Source organism: Phoca vitulina, unplaced genomic scaffold, assembly GCF_004348235.1.
Source record: "Phoca vitulina isolate PV1807 unplaced genomic scaffold, GSC_HSeal_1.0 scaffold31, whole genome shotgun sequence".
NCBI lineage: Eukaryota > Metazoa > Chordata > Mammalia > Carnivora > Phocidae > Phoca > Phoca vitulina.
Genome location: NW_022589734.1, coordinates 24,398,406 through 24,416,127, shown reverse-complemented (window position 1 = coordinate 24,416,127; position 17,722 = coordinate 24,398,406). Strand labels below are relative to the sequence as shown.

The 17,722-nt window shown below is 46.9% G+C and overlaps 1 protein-coding gene across 1 annotated transcript in view; it reads right to left on the bottom strand.

Annotated features, from left to right (window-relative positions):
• Positions 1-17,722, bottom strand: part of SCGN (secretagogin, EF-hand calcium binding protein) — a 35,643-nt gene that overhangs the window by 16,368 nt on the left and 1,553 nt on the right. Inside the window, exons 3-6 of the mRNA XM_032424965.1 lie at positions 13,645-13,737; positions 10,705-10,794; positions 6,898-6,954; positions 6,407-6,484 (exon numbers count right to left, since the gene is read on the bottom strand). Of these exons, the coding sequence (XP_032280856.1) occupies positions 6,407-6,484; positions 6,898-6,954; positions 10,705-10,794; positions 13,645-13,737 (318 nt within the window). The remainder of the gene's footprint in view (positions 1-6,406; positions 6,485-6,897; positions 6,955-10,704; positions 10,795-13,644; positions 13,738-17,722) is intronic.

The following is a 17,722-nucleotide window of genomic DNA, read 5'->3' as shown; positions in this document are numbered from 1 at the left end:
TGCCGGGTACTGGCAGCCCCTCTCAATTAGTGTCCTAACTGGATTTTGTTAATAGGCTGTTTCCTTCCTTGTCCAGAACATTAATTAGGAGTTAGAAGAAGGTTAGGTCTGCAGACCTCGACTTCTCGCTTATGATTCAGTGCTCTGCTGTGACTCACTCATTGTTCAGGCTGAGGACAGCTTTCAAATGTGCCGATCCTTATTTGAGTCTATTTGAATTCATTTAGCAGGTTACATTTCCTAAGTAAAGCATTTGATGCGAAACCCTGGAACCAGATCTATAAGGCAGAGCTGCTCCCACTGTACCCATTGCTCAGAGAAAGCCATTAAAGCAGCCGTGAGGTGGCTTCACACTTGGTGTATCACTTAGACGAAGGTTCACACTTGGTGTATCACTTAGACTAAGGTTCACACTTGGTGTATCACTTAGTTAGACGAAGGTTCATACTTGGTGTATCACTTAGTTAGACGAAGGTTCATACTTGGTGTATCACTTAGTTTGACGAAGGTTCACACTTGGTGTATCACTTAGACTAAGGTTCACACTTGGTGTATCACTTAGTTAGACGAAGGTTCACACTTGGTGTATCACTTAGATGAAGGTTCTAAAATCTCTTTGGAGATTATTGAGTTTCTGAAAGTTCGTTCACCCACAGGTCACTAGGGAAATGTAAAAAGTCTTTTAAAAAAGACAAAAAACTATCATCCAGGTCCCAAATATGTTCATTGGAAAAGTATATATAAGCTGCCTCTGAATTTAAGGAAGGCCACTGAAATAGATTGGCCATAATCTCATTAAAATCATCCAGTCTTCTGGTTAGACTAGGTCTCAGGGTGGAAACTCTCTTACCGGATTCCTCAACACTTGCCTATCACCTCAAGGCGTAAAGAACCCGTGAGGGGCCACTTGGATTTGATTGATCATGAGCCTCTCCCCACAGGACAGTTTGGAACAAAATGAGAGCTTCTGGGCAGCACACAGAAGCAGAAGAACCGCAGGCTTGGACAACGAAACAGACACTGAATAACAGGATGGTCTTGGTCCATGGACGGTTCTCACCCCAGATACTCAGAAGTTGGGTGAGACCACTCGGATCCCCCTCAGCTAATTCACAGGATTCTCGGCTTCCGGATGCGAGCCGAGAGGCATCAAAAATTGCACATTGCCCGATCTTCTTCAGCCCCGGGCATCCCAAGGGAGGAATGGCCCCCCTGAGGTTAAAGATTAAAACCTAAAGGCAGTGCAGAGAAGCGCTCTGGGCGACCAGGGTTGCTGGGCTGATGCGTGATGTTCAGAATCTTTCCAGCCGAGTGTTGGCTTGGCAAGCAGCCCATGAGTCTCCCTCATGGCCCTTCTGTCCCTTATGATGGGTCTGTTTGAATGAGATGACCCCTGGAGACTCTCTGAAGGTACAGTTATCTCTTCTTCCCCGCCCCCCTGCACCAGCTTATCAGCGCTTACTCTTCCCCAGAGCGATTTTGTAGAACCTTTTCTCCTTCCCCATTGTCTTCCGTTCCTTTCCTATTTTATGTTGAATAAGATGTCAGTTCTTGGGATGACTCACAAGGCGAAAAATCCATCTTCCTAGGCAATAAATTCTGGTGTGGCTTGAGAGCTTGAGCTCCTGTATTATCTCATCTTTAAAAACATTAAGAGAATTCTAATACCTCAACGGGGCTTTGTCCTCACCTTGCTCTTCACTTTCTTCAGAGGAATTGTCATCTCTTCTTGATCTCTCAACAAAGCTTTACTTTTCCTCTTTTGAAAGTTTTCTTTTTAATGACTTAGTATTTAAACTTTCAGACATGGGTATTGTGGTGGAAAATGCAGGCTTTGGAGATAGATTTGGGTATGCATTTCCACTCCATCCTTCCTGTATTTGACCTGTTAAAGTCTGTAATTCTCAGTTTTTTAAATTTATAAAACGAGGGCTAAGAAATAACTTATTTTTATGAGGTTGTTGAGAGAATCAAATGCAATGTTTGAAAAATGCTTTGCACAATTATTACGAGTCAAGTACTCAGGAATGGAATAAAGTCTGGTTATGTTGCAGTGAAAACATCACATGTCCTCAGGGGAGAAGACATCTTAAAACAACTCAACGTGAACTCTGTCCATCTACCTACCTTCTCTTGTCCTGCCTTTGAGGAAGCTCTAGAATTGTGGCTTCCTTATGATCTGCCTGATTTTTGAAAAGTCAGGAAAATGGGAACTCAAGATAAGATCGCTGTATTTAGGGACCAAAGGCAAAATTGAACTCAACTTGTCAGTGGAAGGTCTATGACAATGACCAGCACAGTGGGGATGAACGGGAGCAACGAGAGTGAATTTTTGCTCTTTCCCTCCTTTACCAAATTTTCCCTAATAGGAAGATCCCATATGATCAGGGACCATATCTGCCTTGGTAAGTTCTCCCTAAATATTTGTTGAATGAATGAACTCACATCTTTGAGTGACCTAGTTTACTAGATGGTATTCTGACCTGGAAGAAAAAAGCATGAAAGGAGTGAGGGTTTTGGTGAAGGAAGATATGCTGGTCTCTTTGAGAATCTATTCCTCAGCCCAGAAAAACATGTGTGTCTCAACTTAAGGAACATGGTGATGTGGATTCTGAATCCACAGGGACGTGTCGCAGGCCTGTCCTGCTGGGATCGTCTGTTCAGATTTGCTCTGCTCTGCTTCCTGCGCATCCTCCAGCTCTCGCCCCCACTCCTGGTGCCTGGTTTCCTGCCCTTCCTCTCTGGTCCTCAGCATGGGGGCAGGACCCCAGTGAGAGCCATAAAGGATCAAGCTCAGCACTTCCAAGCTCTCCTGGCTCAATCCCAGAGGGTTTGGTTTAAAAAGAGGGGGAAAAGGGAGAATCTCAGAACATGAAGCACAGCTTGAGGAAGGTTGGACCTGTGCAATCTATGATCTATGAGGCACCTGCCCAAGGGGGATCGAGAGCCATCATGGGGGTGGAGGGGCTCAAGGAACACCAGCCAGGAAGGCAGGACGGTCCCAAGGGCAAACTTTGCTTTTGTCCTCACGGTTTCTTATTTTAGCTGGCTATTAGGTAGGCTGGAATTCAATTCTGACAATTTGCATTAAGTAGCCTACTGTGTGCCCAGCCCCGCGGGAGGGCGGGGAACACAGAGATACGCCGCCGCCCTTGCGGTGGAAGAGTCACTGGCTGGGAAGGAACTAGATCCATAAACAAGTGGTGTCAGCATTGTTCTTGACTGCAGCTGACTCGTCAGGAATCCTGCTAAATCCTAAGAAGCCCTACATGGTCCGGCCTCTGGTGAGTGGCGCCTTCACTTACCCCGCCCCGGCCCCAGGACTGTCTTCCTGTCCTTGAAGATGCCGGGCACACCGCTGCCCCAGGGGCTCCGTGCCTGCTGCTGGTCCGTCCCCGAGCACCCACCCCCCGCCTCCCCAGGCCCTCACCCTCGCCACCTCGCCGGCGTGGCCAGCCTTCGTCCTACTCTACCTTTTCATTACCCTCTGTCATGCAATCTAATTTATTATTTATTATGTTTCTGGTTATTGTCAGTCTCCCCTTTGTCTGTTGCACTCACTGCTGGGTACCCGGCGACTAGAGGGGTGCCCGGGGCAGAGCAGAGAGTGGGTAGTTGTGGGATGGGTCAAACCGATGACCGTGATGGGCACGTCAGTGATATGCACAAGGTAGTCTGGGCGCACAGAGGAGAGGCACCTGCATCCGCTACAGAAGAAAGTTTCTGGAAGGTTTTCTAGGGCAAGATGACGTCTACCCAGATCTTGAAGGACAAGCAGGAACCAGGAGAAGAAAAGGAGGGAAAAAAGAGTTGAGCCATGTTAAGAAGTGAGGAAGACGGGTGCCTGGGTGGCTCAGTTGGTGAAGCATCTGCCCTGGGCTCAGGTCGTGATCCCAGGGTCCCAGGATCACCCTCATCAGGCTCCTTGCTCAGCGGGGATCCTGCTTCTCCCTCTGCCTCTGCCCCCCTCCCTCTGCTTGTGCTCTCTCTCTCTGTGTCCAATAAATAAATAAATAAATCTTTAAACAAACAAACAGAAAAAGAAGTGAGAAAGAGGTGGTTTAGCATTATAGTTGAAGCCCGAGGGAAACCCCTCAGAATCAAAGGTAACCAAAGAAATACTAGAAACATGCTGGAGGGGCACCTGGGTGGTTCAGTCGTTAAACGTCTGCCTTCGGCTCAGGTCATGATCCCAGGGTCCTGGGATCGAGCCCCACATCGGGGTCCCTGCTCGGCGGGAAGCCTGCTTCTCCCTCTCCCACTCCCCCTGTTTGTGTTCCCTCTCTCGCTTTGTCTCTCTCTCTGTCAAATAAATAAAATAAAATCTTAAAAAAAAAAAAAAGAAGCATGCTGGAGATTCGAAGTGAGAGTATTTCATTGTGTAGTGCATGTTTTCTAAGTGAATAAAATCGAGGTAACAGCAGTGCTGACATGGTGTGAACTCAAGGTTGGAAAAGTGCTCAGCTGGAAACATGATCTGCTTGTCTTTCTCTGTCCCAGGCAGTTACAGTGACATCGCCCCTTTCATAGTCTTTATTCGGCTGGCGGGTTTCACTGGAAATCCGGTGGGAAAAGCCCAGAGATCTCACCGTACTGGGGAACTGCTTCCTGCTTCGAGGGGCCTCCCACTTCACCCTTCAGAGCCAAGTACGTGTTTACTCAGGATCTCAAACACCACAGAGCAAGAAGCTGAATTATTTCCTTCATTGAGATCCTGGCCTGGGGTTTGATTCTGTCCTTGGCATGGGCTTCTCTTGTCTGGGCCATTTACAAGTCTTCATGGTCAAGAACACCTTCCTCCTTCCCGGGGCAGGCGCTGGTGACTGGGGGCAGCATTTGGGTAGTCAGAGTGCAGAGTGAGCGGTGGGAGGGGCCAGGGCTGAAAACCAAGAGGGCTCAGCTTCCAGTTTAACTGGGGCCTTTGGCCTGGTAACTTAACTTCTCCCAGTTACCCAATCTTTGCAGTGCATTTAAGAATTCAACTTGGCAGGGCGCCTGGGTGGCTCAGTCGGTTAAGTGTCAACCTTCAGCTCAGGTCATGATCCCAGGGTCCTGGGATTGAGCCCCGCATTGGGCTCCCTGCTCAGTGGGGAGCCTGCTTCTCCCTCTCCCTCTGCCCCTACCCCTGCTCAGGCTCTCTCTCTCAAATGAATAAATTAAAATCTTAAAAAAAAAAGAATTCAACTTTTGACTCTGTCACTTACCCTTTCTAGGCCTCCACCATCAGATATATAGCATGAAACAGCATGAACAATGCCAACCCTGCCGAGAAGTCGTCAGAAATAACACCATATTTGGAAGCATCACGTAAAGGCCTCAGTAGATCAACCTAGTGGCACACATTTTATGGGAATTCACCACCTCTTCCCAGTGGTACGTGCTCCTGACTGTGCACCAGGAAGTTGAGCAACGTCAATCTGGTCAAGAACGCCTCATATAATAGATGTAACAATCCTACAAGTAATTAAGGCTTCACCAGCCATTTCCTTGCTTATTAACTGAGAAACCACTTACAGAGTTGGATTGGAATGGAGCGCACGTCTGGGGACGGGGAGGGGCTCGTAGGAGATGAAAGGCAGGGCACCTGGGCTGTTGATGGGAACCGGGAGAGATGTACCATGTTCCTAGCTGAAACTGAAGGTGAGGACGCGGTCGCCAGAGGCAGCTTCTCCCACACCACCATTTTTCAGGGAACTTTGACACTGAAATAATCTCAGCGTCATTCAGCACGTGGATGCCTCCAGGGGCAAGCAAAATAATGACAACAAGGACCATAGCAAGCACCACAATAAGACCTAACATGTCTCATGTCCCAGACACTTGCCCAGTGCTTCCTCTGCCTCAACTCCCTTTGCCCTGTCTGTAACAGGGTCCTATTAACCCCCCATTTTACGGAGGAAATAAGTAAAATTGAAAGGCTTGACAATCTCCCAAGGTCATAGCTAAGACGTGGCAGTGGGGGGACACACATCTCCCATCTATCTGACTCTCCACCACTCTAAATCAACACACTAAATGAATAGAATTGTCCACTGTGCCAAGAAGTGGCTCCCATGTGTTTGGTCCTGGTTGTCTAGGTTTCTGATTGTCCCTATTTACCCGTTTCTATGTGACTTCCAGTAGGATTGAGCTCATTGGCCTGGTACCTGGTAACCTGATGTTGACTGGACTTCTGGTCTCCCTAAGGATGGGTGAACCACTTCCCGTCTCCAATACATGCAGCCTCAGCCTCAGAGAGGGGCTAAAGTGGCTCAATTGTAGCCAATGTTTTGAGAGTTGAGGTTTTCTCTTGCATTCACTTGGTCTGCGGAAGTTCACTGGGGCGCTTACTCTGCGCCTCTGTTTCTGGGCCCCGGGGGGGAAGGGGGAAGCCGCCCTGTGGAGATGCCATCGCTCAGTTACTTACCATGGTGCCAGTATATTCTTCCAGCTTAGCCTCAGAAATGGCCTTTTCGTGATGGAGGAAGAGGTCTCGGAGGAAGTTCTGTGACATCAAGAGAAGAGCCACATCTTATATGGGAAGATCTCGGGAGGCCTTACTTCAAAGATTGTGGTTCATTTTTTTTTTTTTTTTACAGAGAAAATAAAATGCTTTCAGCAAGCAATAAATCCAAGAATGGGGAGGGCTGTCCCTGCTTAAAGGGAGCTCATAGAACCCAGAGAATAGCTCCAGGCACGGAAAAAGTGTCAAAAATCCTCAATTATGTGTCTTTCCTAGAGAGAGCAATAACACCTGTACTTTCTAAGCCTTTTAAACACAAATACTTTTTTTTTTTAAGTAACACATTCAAACCCATGTTTCTTGGGCCCACAGAAATGAAATTCACGATCCATGTACATCAAATTCCCGGTGCTGGACCAGCCCCTCCCCCAGCGAGAGCCCCCAGCGACACGTACCCGCAGCTCAGCAGCTGATACAAAGCCGCTGCTGTCTGCATCGTATTTGCGCCAAATCTGAAACACACGAAAGCCGGGCATCCGTTTATAAATCCATCAGCCACGTAAACAAGCACACACCCAGCGAGGTCACGCAGGACCGACACCGGACTCTGTCCCGGGTCCGTGTGCTGACCCTGAGAATGTAGCCTGCAGCTTCATCAGGAGATTGCACACAAGGTGGACAGGAGGCAAATCCTGGGGCCCAGGCAAAGGTGGAGGCTGTCAACTTGAGGCACCTGCCTAAAACTAAAACCCTTAGTGAAAGGGTGAAACCCTCCAAAATAAACTGTGCTTCCGGAAGGCCCTAAGGAATCTTCCCTGCGTGGCCTTGGCTCTGGGTAAAGGGAATAAAACATCCTGGGTAATTCCCAGAGACAAGACGAGCCTTTCATTGGTTTTAGGGTTTAAAGGCAGCATTCATCCGGCTAAGATACGATTACCAAACTGGAAGACAGAACAACTGAACACTTTTATAGAGACACTGAACTGCTTTCTCTAATAAGTGGTGTGATTTGGACCACCTCGGATTATTCCATGTATAAGCGTCACGGGTTGGCGAGTTCTCGAACTCCGCTACAGAATCAAAAAGTAGGGGCGCCTGGGTGGCTCATTCAGTTAAACATCTGACTCTTGGTCTCAGCTCAAGTCTTGACCTCGGGGTTGTGAGTTCAAGCCCTGCTTGGGGCTCCATGCTCAGTGTAGGGCCTACTATAGAAAAATTTAAAAAAGAAAAAGTAGCACTAAGGTTGTTTGTTTGTTTGTTTTTAATTAATTAACTAATTAATTAATTTGACAGAGAGAGAGCACAAGCAGGGCAAGCGGCAGCCAGAGGAAGAGGGAGAATCAGGCTCAACGCTGAGCAGGGAGCCCGATGCAGGACTCGATCCCAGGACCCTGAGATCATGACCTGAGCTGAAGGCAAACGCTTAACCGACTGAGCCACCCAGGTGCCCCTAAGTTGTTTTTTTTTTTAACTGACAGATTTTCTGTAAATGTAGAATGGGTCAGCTGAGTCGCCCACTGCAGGGACCTTAATTCTTGACCCCGGTCAGCCAGCCTGCCTGAGCACCTGCAGGGATAGTGGGGATATTGATGGGCAGTGAGAAGACTGAGAAACCTCACGCCTTGTAGTCCCTGAACTCAGCCAGACTTACAAAATCAACTATTTAAATATAAATTATAATCAAACTTTTACTGTGTGACTATTCCAAAACTAAGAATAAGAATTTCAAATAATAAATAAAACCATTTCCATGCTTTTTTTAAATGTTATTCTCCAAACATTTTCCATCTACCTTATCTTATAATTTTACTACAACTGAGCCAGCCATTGGAGGCCCAAAGGTTTTTATGCGAATAATGTGCACGCCTATCTTTAAAGAATGAAAGCAAAATAAGGAGATTTCCAGGCAAACAAAGTTTTTACCAACAGCATTTAGTACAGGATATACTCTAGGAAGGAGGAACACGAAGAAGGAGACTCTAAGTCACAAAAAGCAATGGTGCATAAAACAAATCTTGACCGCATAAAATTTGTGGGGTTAAAGAAAACAAGACAGGGCACCTGGGTGGCTCAGTTGGTTAAGCGACTGCCTTCGGCTCAGGTCATGATTCTGGAGTCCCTGGATCGAGTCCCGCATCGGGCTCCCTGCTTGGCAGAGAGTCTGCTTCTCCCTCTGACCCTAACCCCTCTCATATGCTCTCTCTCATTCTCTCTCTCTCAAATAAATAAATAAAATCTTTAAAAAAATAATAATAAGAAAAAAAAAAAAAGAAAACAAGACAGAACTCATATCCTGGACAACCACAACAGGTGAGCTGGGTACCATATGTCAGGATTAAAGTGTTTTAAGGTCCTATGGCTCAGGGGGAACGTAAAGGCATTAACTTAGAATTTTAAAAAATATATAGAGGATAGTAATAGGTTATAACAAATTTAACTTAAAAAAAATCAAGAGTCTGAAGTGATATATATATATATATATATTTTAACTGGGTAGAGAAAGGGAAAGCTCTTTATTACCGAAACAACTGACCAACTAGAAGGGAGGGGGTAAATGGAATAAGTTAAAAGAAAAACAAAAACATAGGAAAGCTCCACAGTGCTCTTTCCTTTTTCCCATTCCTCAAGATTATTCTATACTATGCAAGGCCTAACATTTTAATACTGTTTTTCTGGTTATAAGAGTAAATCATATTCACTGTACAAAATTAATGAACTACAAAAAGGAGAAAACTACACTCTGTGGATATACACCCAGCCCAGGTGTATCTGTGTGTTTCCTTTCCATTATATTTCTATTACACACATGACAAGACTAACTGGGAGGTCATATTGTCTATACACTTGGGCAATCTGTTTATTATTTTCATTTAAAATTTTCTGAGAGCATTTTTAAGCACCATTAAAATTATTTTGAAAATGTCACTTAAAATAATTTGTAAATAATTATGATTCTGTGCACAATTGGAAAATACAAAAGTACAAAGAATATGAAAATCATCTGAAATCTTACCACTTAAAAGCAATCAGTGTTTATCTTATGTGTATTTACCTATGGTCTAATTTATGTAGGTGTTAGGGTGAACCATTTTTTAAATAATATTAAGATCATAATGCACGCACAATCTTGCTTCTTAACATATTAACGCATTTCCTCCAAATACAAACATTTCTGATTATACCCTTAAGATAGATGCCTAAAGCAGTAGACTTATTAAGTCAGAAGGTAAAGATATTTTTAACTTTGGATAATGACATTTTAGAGGATCCTGATTACATTTTTGCAAAATTGCTGTTCATAAAATTGTTATAGTGCACATGCCTACCAACAGATCATGAGCGTCAATCTCAGTGCTTCCTTGCTGGCACCACGTATTTTGTAGATCCTCTTAAAATCCTTACCACTTCGATTAGCAAAAATTAGTTCTTTTAAATTTGCATTTCTTGGTGACCAGCATACATTTATTGTCCATTCAGATCTCTCCTGTGAATAGTCTATGCATGTGCTTGCTCCATTTTATGACTTTCACTTCGTCCGAAGTAAATGCAGTTGTGCAAAAGGGTACTAAGCTATTATCTCCTAAATGGGGACTTGGTAACTGTTTCAGGAATGGGCCCCCGGCTGCAGTAGCTGCCTTGAGTCTGCTCTGACTTTCCTGGTCTTCTTTCTCCAACAGATAGTAACACCTAGAGGCTGAAAGAGGAGTTAAGAGGAACCACTGACTGCCTTCAGCTTTCTCTCGAGCACAGCAATTGCAAACAGAAGGCCTGCCGGCTGGATGGGCTCACTAGTGAGTTACGTTTTCATGGTATTATACCTTCAAAACTAGAATTAGTGGCCAATATATAAAAACCAGTAGTTTCACATAGAGTCTAGATGTCCAGACAGCATGCTGAGAAGACAGCAATTCGCTGGAGCTCCCCCAGGTTCTCTGGTTTAGATGGGGCACCTGCTCTCTGGCCTCCAGAGTTCCCAGCCGACCCCCGTCATAGTCCTCCATGTCGGCCTGCTGGCCTGCTGTCTGGGCCTCCTCTAGCCCAGGCTGAAGGACTCTGTCATCTCGGGAGCAGCCTAGGGCAGGGCACAGAACACACTGGGGCTTGGGGCCTGAGTTCTGGCTCATCACCAAGGGCTTCTTTGCTTGGTCTTATCCTCTGTGGGCTCGGGGACTGGGCAGGAGTGGGGGCCACCACGGTCGGTGGCTGGGATCCTGGCCTCTTCTCAGTCCTCATGCTCTCTAGAGACACAACCCACCACTTACCTGCATAAACTCCACACTGCTGTCCAAGGGGGTTTCCTGACGGAAGAACAGAAGGAAGTTTTCATCCTCAGACAAGAACATGTTGGCAAGCTAAAGAAACAGAGAGAAAGAGCCGTCAGCCGCACTGGCCAGTGCCCCCTGGGTAAGAGCCATGGTGGGACATACAATAGGACAGGAGGGCTTGGATTCAGGACTGAGAGCTCAGGTGGCAGTTCTGGGCCATTTTTGGCTCACTGATGCTTTCAAGCAGCACTGTACTGCTGCTAGGTAAGGAACGCGGTGGGTGATCTCTGCCTCCCACGAGTTTACGACCCAAAATCATAAGCCTAATTTTAATAATAAATTTGTCAGTGATTAATATGTTCCAGGCACTATTTTAAGACTCTCCCGTATTAAAATAATTTAGCTCTATCATATAATAGAAAATTAAAATAGTGAATAATTCTTATATGTGCCACGGACTGTTCTAAATTCCTACAGATGCTGACTCGCTTCATCCTAACCACAGCCTAGAGAGTACACAGCACACCACCATTATTACTTATTCCTTAAGGAACCTGGAGCTTGCCTCAGTTGTGTGGCTAGTAAGTGGTGGCACCGGACTAGGGCCCCACTTCCCAGCTTCCCGCCATGCTGGGGAGATGCTGTGCACACGGTCTCTTCACGCCACGGGCACAGACAGGAGCGACTGCCGTCGGTGTCCCGAGTGTCCGCTGTTTTTCTTCGTCTGCATATCAGTGTCTCTGTGGTGCTCCCATCGTTGGTCCAGGTATGATCCATTTCTCCCTCTTCTCTGAGCACCACTTCTACTGATTGATGTCACTTCTCCCATGAGTAACGGTGACTTTTTCTTCCCCTGCGTGACTGTAACTCCCGCGTCAGCACGTGGGTGTGTTTGGCTGGGCTCATCCCATCCTACCATACTGTGGTATGGCTGGCTTGCATTGTCCCCCGTAAAGAATGGCCATTCCTTCTGTCTCTGCGGTGAGTGCCCCGCCACAGTGAGTCCAGACAGAGGCTGTTGGTGGCTGGTTGGCATCGTGAGCCCACACGCTTACTCACTTCTCTACTTGGATGTGGGTCTGCTCAAGGACCTACCGTGTGAACGAGAGCATTCATATTTTGAATATCATATATCGAGTAGCTACGACGTGGCAAGCACTGGCGACGTGCTTTTCATTTATGATCTCATTAAATTCTCATACCAGTCCTACTGGTAAGTATAAATACCCCCTTTTATTCACAAGAGCAGGACAGTGCAGTGTCCGTGACAGGCTTCAGAGTGGATCCAAATTCCTTCTCCATTGCTCGCTGTTATTTGATCTGGCACAATTTAATCGATCTCTCTGTGCCTCAGTTTCCTCACTTGTAAAACGGGGATGGTAATATTTATATCCTGGTGCTAATGTGAAGGCCAAAAGTAAAATGAGGCACTGCTTATAAGCAAAATGGAGTAAAATGCCTGGTACAAATTAAACCCTCAATAAATGCTAATACCGTGTTGATGAAGACCATGAACCAGAGGCTCAGGAGAAGTGACTTGGCCAAGGTCTCACGTTCACCGCGTGGACTTGGTGCTACCCTGCCTCCCCCCTTTCCCGCCTCACCCCTGCCGCAGGGGTCTGGGCCAAAGTCAGCTAGAATCAGCATCTGCTCTTCAGAACGACATGCTTTTTCACATGGGGTGGCACAAGCCAAGAAACCAAATTAAAATGTGATTCAGCGGTCCTCAGCCTTTAGAACCCAGTCTGTCTTCAGCTTTGATTGGAGCGGCACAGAGGGGCCCACACAAATCAGATGCACAGATAACCCTCCAGCTTGGCTTAGGCTCTCAGTTGGGACCTCTGCCTCATCTCAGTTGTGCTAGAATATCTAAAATGTGTCCAGGTGGGCTGACTTTTATGTCTCAACAACCTGTGATTGGAGTGAGACAGAGAGAGCAGGAGGATGTGGGGGGGCCCAGCTACTCCTTAAGCTCACAGACTCCAGAGGCTTTAAGGGGCCTGGGACTGATGTAACCCGATCCCATCAGCTTGTCTACAAACAACACCTCCGTTATGTGCGTTTGCGGGACTCCATGACCGATGGTTGGCATGGGTGTCAAAGTTGTTGCCGGGTTTCCAAGTGCTTCAAGAAGCTCTGCCTGTTGTTAGTAAGGTAACACCATCGTTTCCAGGCACTTCCCATGTTTCATTTATTCTTTCTTAAGCCCACACATATTTACTGGGCATCGCTAAATGTTCCGCTCTGCTCTGTGGGCTGGAGAACGCAGCAGTGAACATGCGGTCATGGGTCCTTCGGTATTTCTAGCTTGAGGCTTCCACTTACTTTTCCTTGAACGGATACGCGGATTGCTTTACATCAATTATACTGTAGTTGTTGGTGACATATGTAATTTTTGCCTTGGAGTGAAAATTTTGGAAACGCTCATACATCTAGTGTTCTGAGAAAGCTGCCATATTATCATAACTTTCTGAAGAGAAAGGTACTATGTGGGCTGAGCTGAAGTGAGATAGCTGCTGTCCGTTTTGTTCCAAATGATCTCCTGGGCTAGAGCTCCCCAACCTTCACTGGGACCTGATGCGGGAGTTTCAACTCATTTCTTGTTAGTCAGTTTTTCCTTATACCCAGGTTGGATTTGAACAGCACACAGCAAAGAGACACATCGGATTGAGTAACTGCAAGGCCTCCAGCATATCAACGCCCCAGTTCTAAAATAACTATAAATGTTGCTTGACTTAAAGAAACTGATATGGGTTGTTAAGCAGATGGAAAAGGAGAGGTGATTACTTCAAAATGCTGGGTAGGTCAGCGGCCTGGCAGAGAGTTCTAGCTTCCCAATCAGATGTAAGATTTGCATTATCTTTCAGGGGAAATGACAGCCCAAAAAGGCTCGGTCGAGAAAGGGACAGTCGGGAAAGGGACAGTCGGGAAAGGTACCTCTTTCATCTGCACGCGCCCATCTCTAGAGACATCCTGGGGAGCCATAAATTGCTGTTTCATTCTCCGCACATTTTCTTCCATGCCTGCCTCCTACAATAGGCCAGACAGAACCACATTAAAGCCACCGGGATTCCAAAAATGTAGTCAGGATATCAAATATTCAGAGCATAGAGCCTGATCATTACGTTAGTCTACCCGGAAAGCAGGTTACTTAGCCATTTAAAGCGAGCCTCCCATGTTGAACAAGGGAGAACAGTGGTGGAGATTTCTTGAGCAAAGCACCACTGATCAGAATCCTGAGCAGGTGAGACCTACTGGCTAGTGAACTCCTAAAACATGAATGAAGGAAGAAAAGCTGAGAGACTAGGTTTTAAGGGGCCTCGGACTGATGTAACCCGATCCCGTCAGCTTGTCTGCAGACAACACCTCCATTAAGCTCATTTGCAGGACTCCCAAGTTCTCTTCCCAAGAACTCAGAGATTTTGTTCTAAGTGAAACGCCCAGCTCTTTTAGACTGCCAGCTTGCCATTGCTCATCCCTTAATCTTCTCCTTGGGTCCACTGAGGAAAAAATAATTAGAAGGGGAAAAAAGTAATAAAGTAGTTGTTGAATTACCAAAGATGCCGCATCTCGCTTCCACCTACCTTTTCTACATACTAACTTGTTCTTCGTCAGTGGACTGCAGGGTTCATACAAAAAAATATGACGTATATAATCAACAGTGGAGAAGGAATTCTAATGGAAGAGTTGAGAGGCAGAAACACTCCGCAGCAGTGCCAGATCCCAAGACTCCAGACCCTAGCAGCCATGCTAAATTCAGTCTCCCTAATACTTTCCCTAATCCGATCCCGCACTATCCCTGCCAACCAGGCTTCCTCCTGAGACACCCCACTACATAGAGAGAGATCAGCATCTCTAGTCTTGGCACCTCGGATTGTGTGTGTTTGGGTTTGGGTTTATGGGTTGCGTACGCGCACCATATAGAAAAAAATGTGATGGAGATCACTCCACAAGGTGGGTCTTCACTTTGCATTTCAGGTTGGCTTTCTAGATTCAGAGATCTGCAGGACAGCCGTCATTTCTGCATCTCTGAAATAGAATATCTGTGGAATGAATACATGGTTCTTTATGGTGGGCTGGGCCTTCCCAAAGGACATTAGTGGACATAGGCCAGGTGGGTGGAAAATTAAGTTTCGAGATAAATAAACATAAAGCCAAAGAAGCTGTGGCCAGAGTCTATGTGCTGCCTTTAGTTTGAAGCCACAGAACCTTGACTTTTGTCCTCTAACTCCAAAGCCCATGACTATCCCTTGGACTTAAAGCAACAGAGCCTAGGGGCTGCTTCTGTTGTATTTCCCAGCCGCACCCCCCTGCCCCCCTTCTGTGAGACTCTAGGCCCCATCGTCTCTGAAGCATGGAAGGAGGCCCAGGATGCACTAGAATTTGACAGGAAGGACGTGGACACAGCCCCAGAAAGTGATGCTCTGCTCTGCACTCGTTCTCTCCAGCCCTAGTTCAGAGGCCAGTTCTGAGCATTTGAAAGGAAAAGGGGGGGCTGCTGAGGGAAGGGGTGAGTAACAGGAACAGCAGCAAAAACAGCCGATGGTTCCATTAAGTCTGTCCCTGTAGAGGCCCTGAGAAGCAGGGGATCACACAGGTTCCTCTCCAAGCCTGAGCAGCAGGCCCCTTGCTGTTGGCAGCCCTAAAATTCCTTCCTCCGAGGCCTCTGTGACCTGCTAATCAGGGAGGAACGTAGAGCTATTCAGGCCTCTGAAGAACGGCTTGCCACTCCTGGAGGCCTCCCTGCGGCTGCTTCTCTACCCGCTGGGGCATCCCTGATTAGAGGCAGGGGTCACAAATGGGGACTGTCACTCAGCTTGACGCACGTCCACTTGGGAAGTCCCGCCCTCTGATTAAGGACATGCTTAGGGCCTACTCCTTTCTCGGTGGGGAAAAAACCCAGAATCAGGAATCAGGACTAGTTTCCTTAATCGTGGTTGTCCAGGGAGCATGGAGGGCCCAGCACAGTCTCCCATAACCGCACTCCCCAAGGTAAGGTCTCAGCATTTTGAAACAGAATAATGGCAGACGATGACATTTCTGGACAATGGCTTATACAACTGATCTGGCTTTAAAAGTTCTCTCGCAGCCACGCGCTGAGAAGAGGAAGGTGGAGTTGCTGCCCGAGCCCAGCGAGACCGGCCTATTAGAACCCTGCCCTCCCCCCGCCCCCCTGCGACGGGCAGTCACTCTTCCTGGAGGGACAGAGGGTGAGAGAGATACCCACTGACTTAGGGTGATTTAAAAATGCAAGATCTTAGGCAAACCCCAAATGTACTGAAATTCCTCAGGGACGGGACACACAGGGACACAGGACACTGGTGAGTCCCTTGTGTCCTCTCCTGCAAGGACCATGTCTGCTCCTGCGTGAGAGGGCAAGTCCCCAGACTGGCTCTGAGGGACGTAAGAGATGGAGTGCCCAGCAGGAAGAGAGGCACCCCTCTACTCCGTCAGCAATGGCAACAATGTCTCCAATGTTGGCCAAAGCCCCAGAGGAAGTTGGCTCCCGGTGTCCTTGGCTCAGAGCAGACCCTTGCGTTTTAGTAGCCCCACCCCCACCTCATGACAGAGAATAAGACACTCCTTCAACACCGACAGCAACTTTTCTCCTTCTTTCCTATAAATCACCAAGGCAAGGAGCTTCTGGAAACGTGTGAAGTTCTAAGTCTCTGGGAGGTTGGGTTGGGTTCCTGGACCATCCAGTTTATTCCAAGGCTTTGAGTGGTTCTGACTTCATCTATTTGTTTTCCTCAAATACTCCTGTCCTGCATGACAAAACAGCGTCTGACTCATGGGTTCTGGAACGCCCTGAGCCCTAGTATTTATGGCAGTTAGTAGGAGCAAGGCAGAGACAGAGAGAGACCGGGAGACAAAGAGAGTGTTAAGGGAAAGAAGGAGAAGAGAAGAGAAACTGATAAAAGACAAGAAATGAGGGGCAAAGAAAAAGATGAGACAGGTAAGAAATAGAAAGGAAAAGAAAAGACAGGGAGAGGAGGGACAAGAGAGCTTTGAGAGATGGACTGCAGATAGAAGGAGAAACAAGGAAACAGGAGAGACAGTGAGACATGGGGAGACCTATAAGACAGAGAGATGAGAGACAGAGAGGTCAGAGACAAAGTAAAGAGATGATGGAAGATAGGGGCCAGGAATCAGAATGAGAAACAGAAATAGGCAGAAAAATGAGACAGACAGACATCAAAAGAATAGGAGAGGCAGAGAGAGAGAGATCCATATACATAGAGACAGAGACGGAGAGACGAGGTCTGCGTGGTTGTTGGAGGCAGAAGGCTCCTCTTCTGTTCTCAGCTGGCGCCCCGCCCCCGGCCTGGAAACACCCTCACTAAGTGCTCCTCAGTGGCACAGAGAGCCTCATTCCCTTCATTGGGCTCCTACAGGAAAAGTGCAAGGCACTTTATTCTTCTGTGTAAACAGTTCTCTACCTGAGGATAAGTGATCTCCACAATTCATTGTAAATGCTACTGTCTCCAGAGCTACTCCTCTTACCATGCATCCCCTGTTGGAGTCTTTTTTTTTTTTTTTAAAGATTTTATTTATTTATTTGACAGAGAGATAGAGAGACAGCACAAGTAGGCAGAGTGGCAGGCAGAGGGAGAAGCAGGCTCCTCACTGAGCAGCGAGCTGGACGTGGGGCTCGATCCCAGGACCCCAGGATCATGACCTGAGCCGAAGGCAGCCGCTTAACCGACTGAGCCACCCAGGCGCCCCCCCTGTTGGAGTCTTGACTAGGCTCTCCCATCCCTAGGCTGGGGTGTCTTTGTATGAGCTTTTCCTCTGCTTTGGTACAGGGATCTTCAAAAGTTAATCTCCATCTCTCAAGGCCAGATTTACCATCAGGGAGGGACACGGACACGATAGATGGGTTTACGTTTATTATACCTGGGCTCTGGGTATATTGATTATTTTCTGGTTTGTCATTCCCTAAGAAATCTATAACCTCTTCTAATAAAATGAATAATGGAAAAATGATTTTAAAAGATCTATTTGTTTGTGGTCT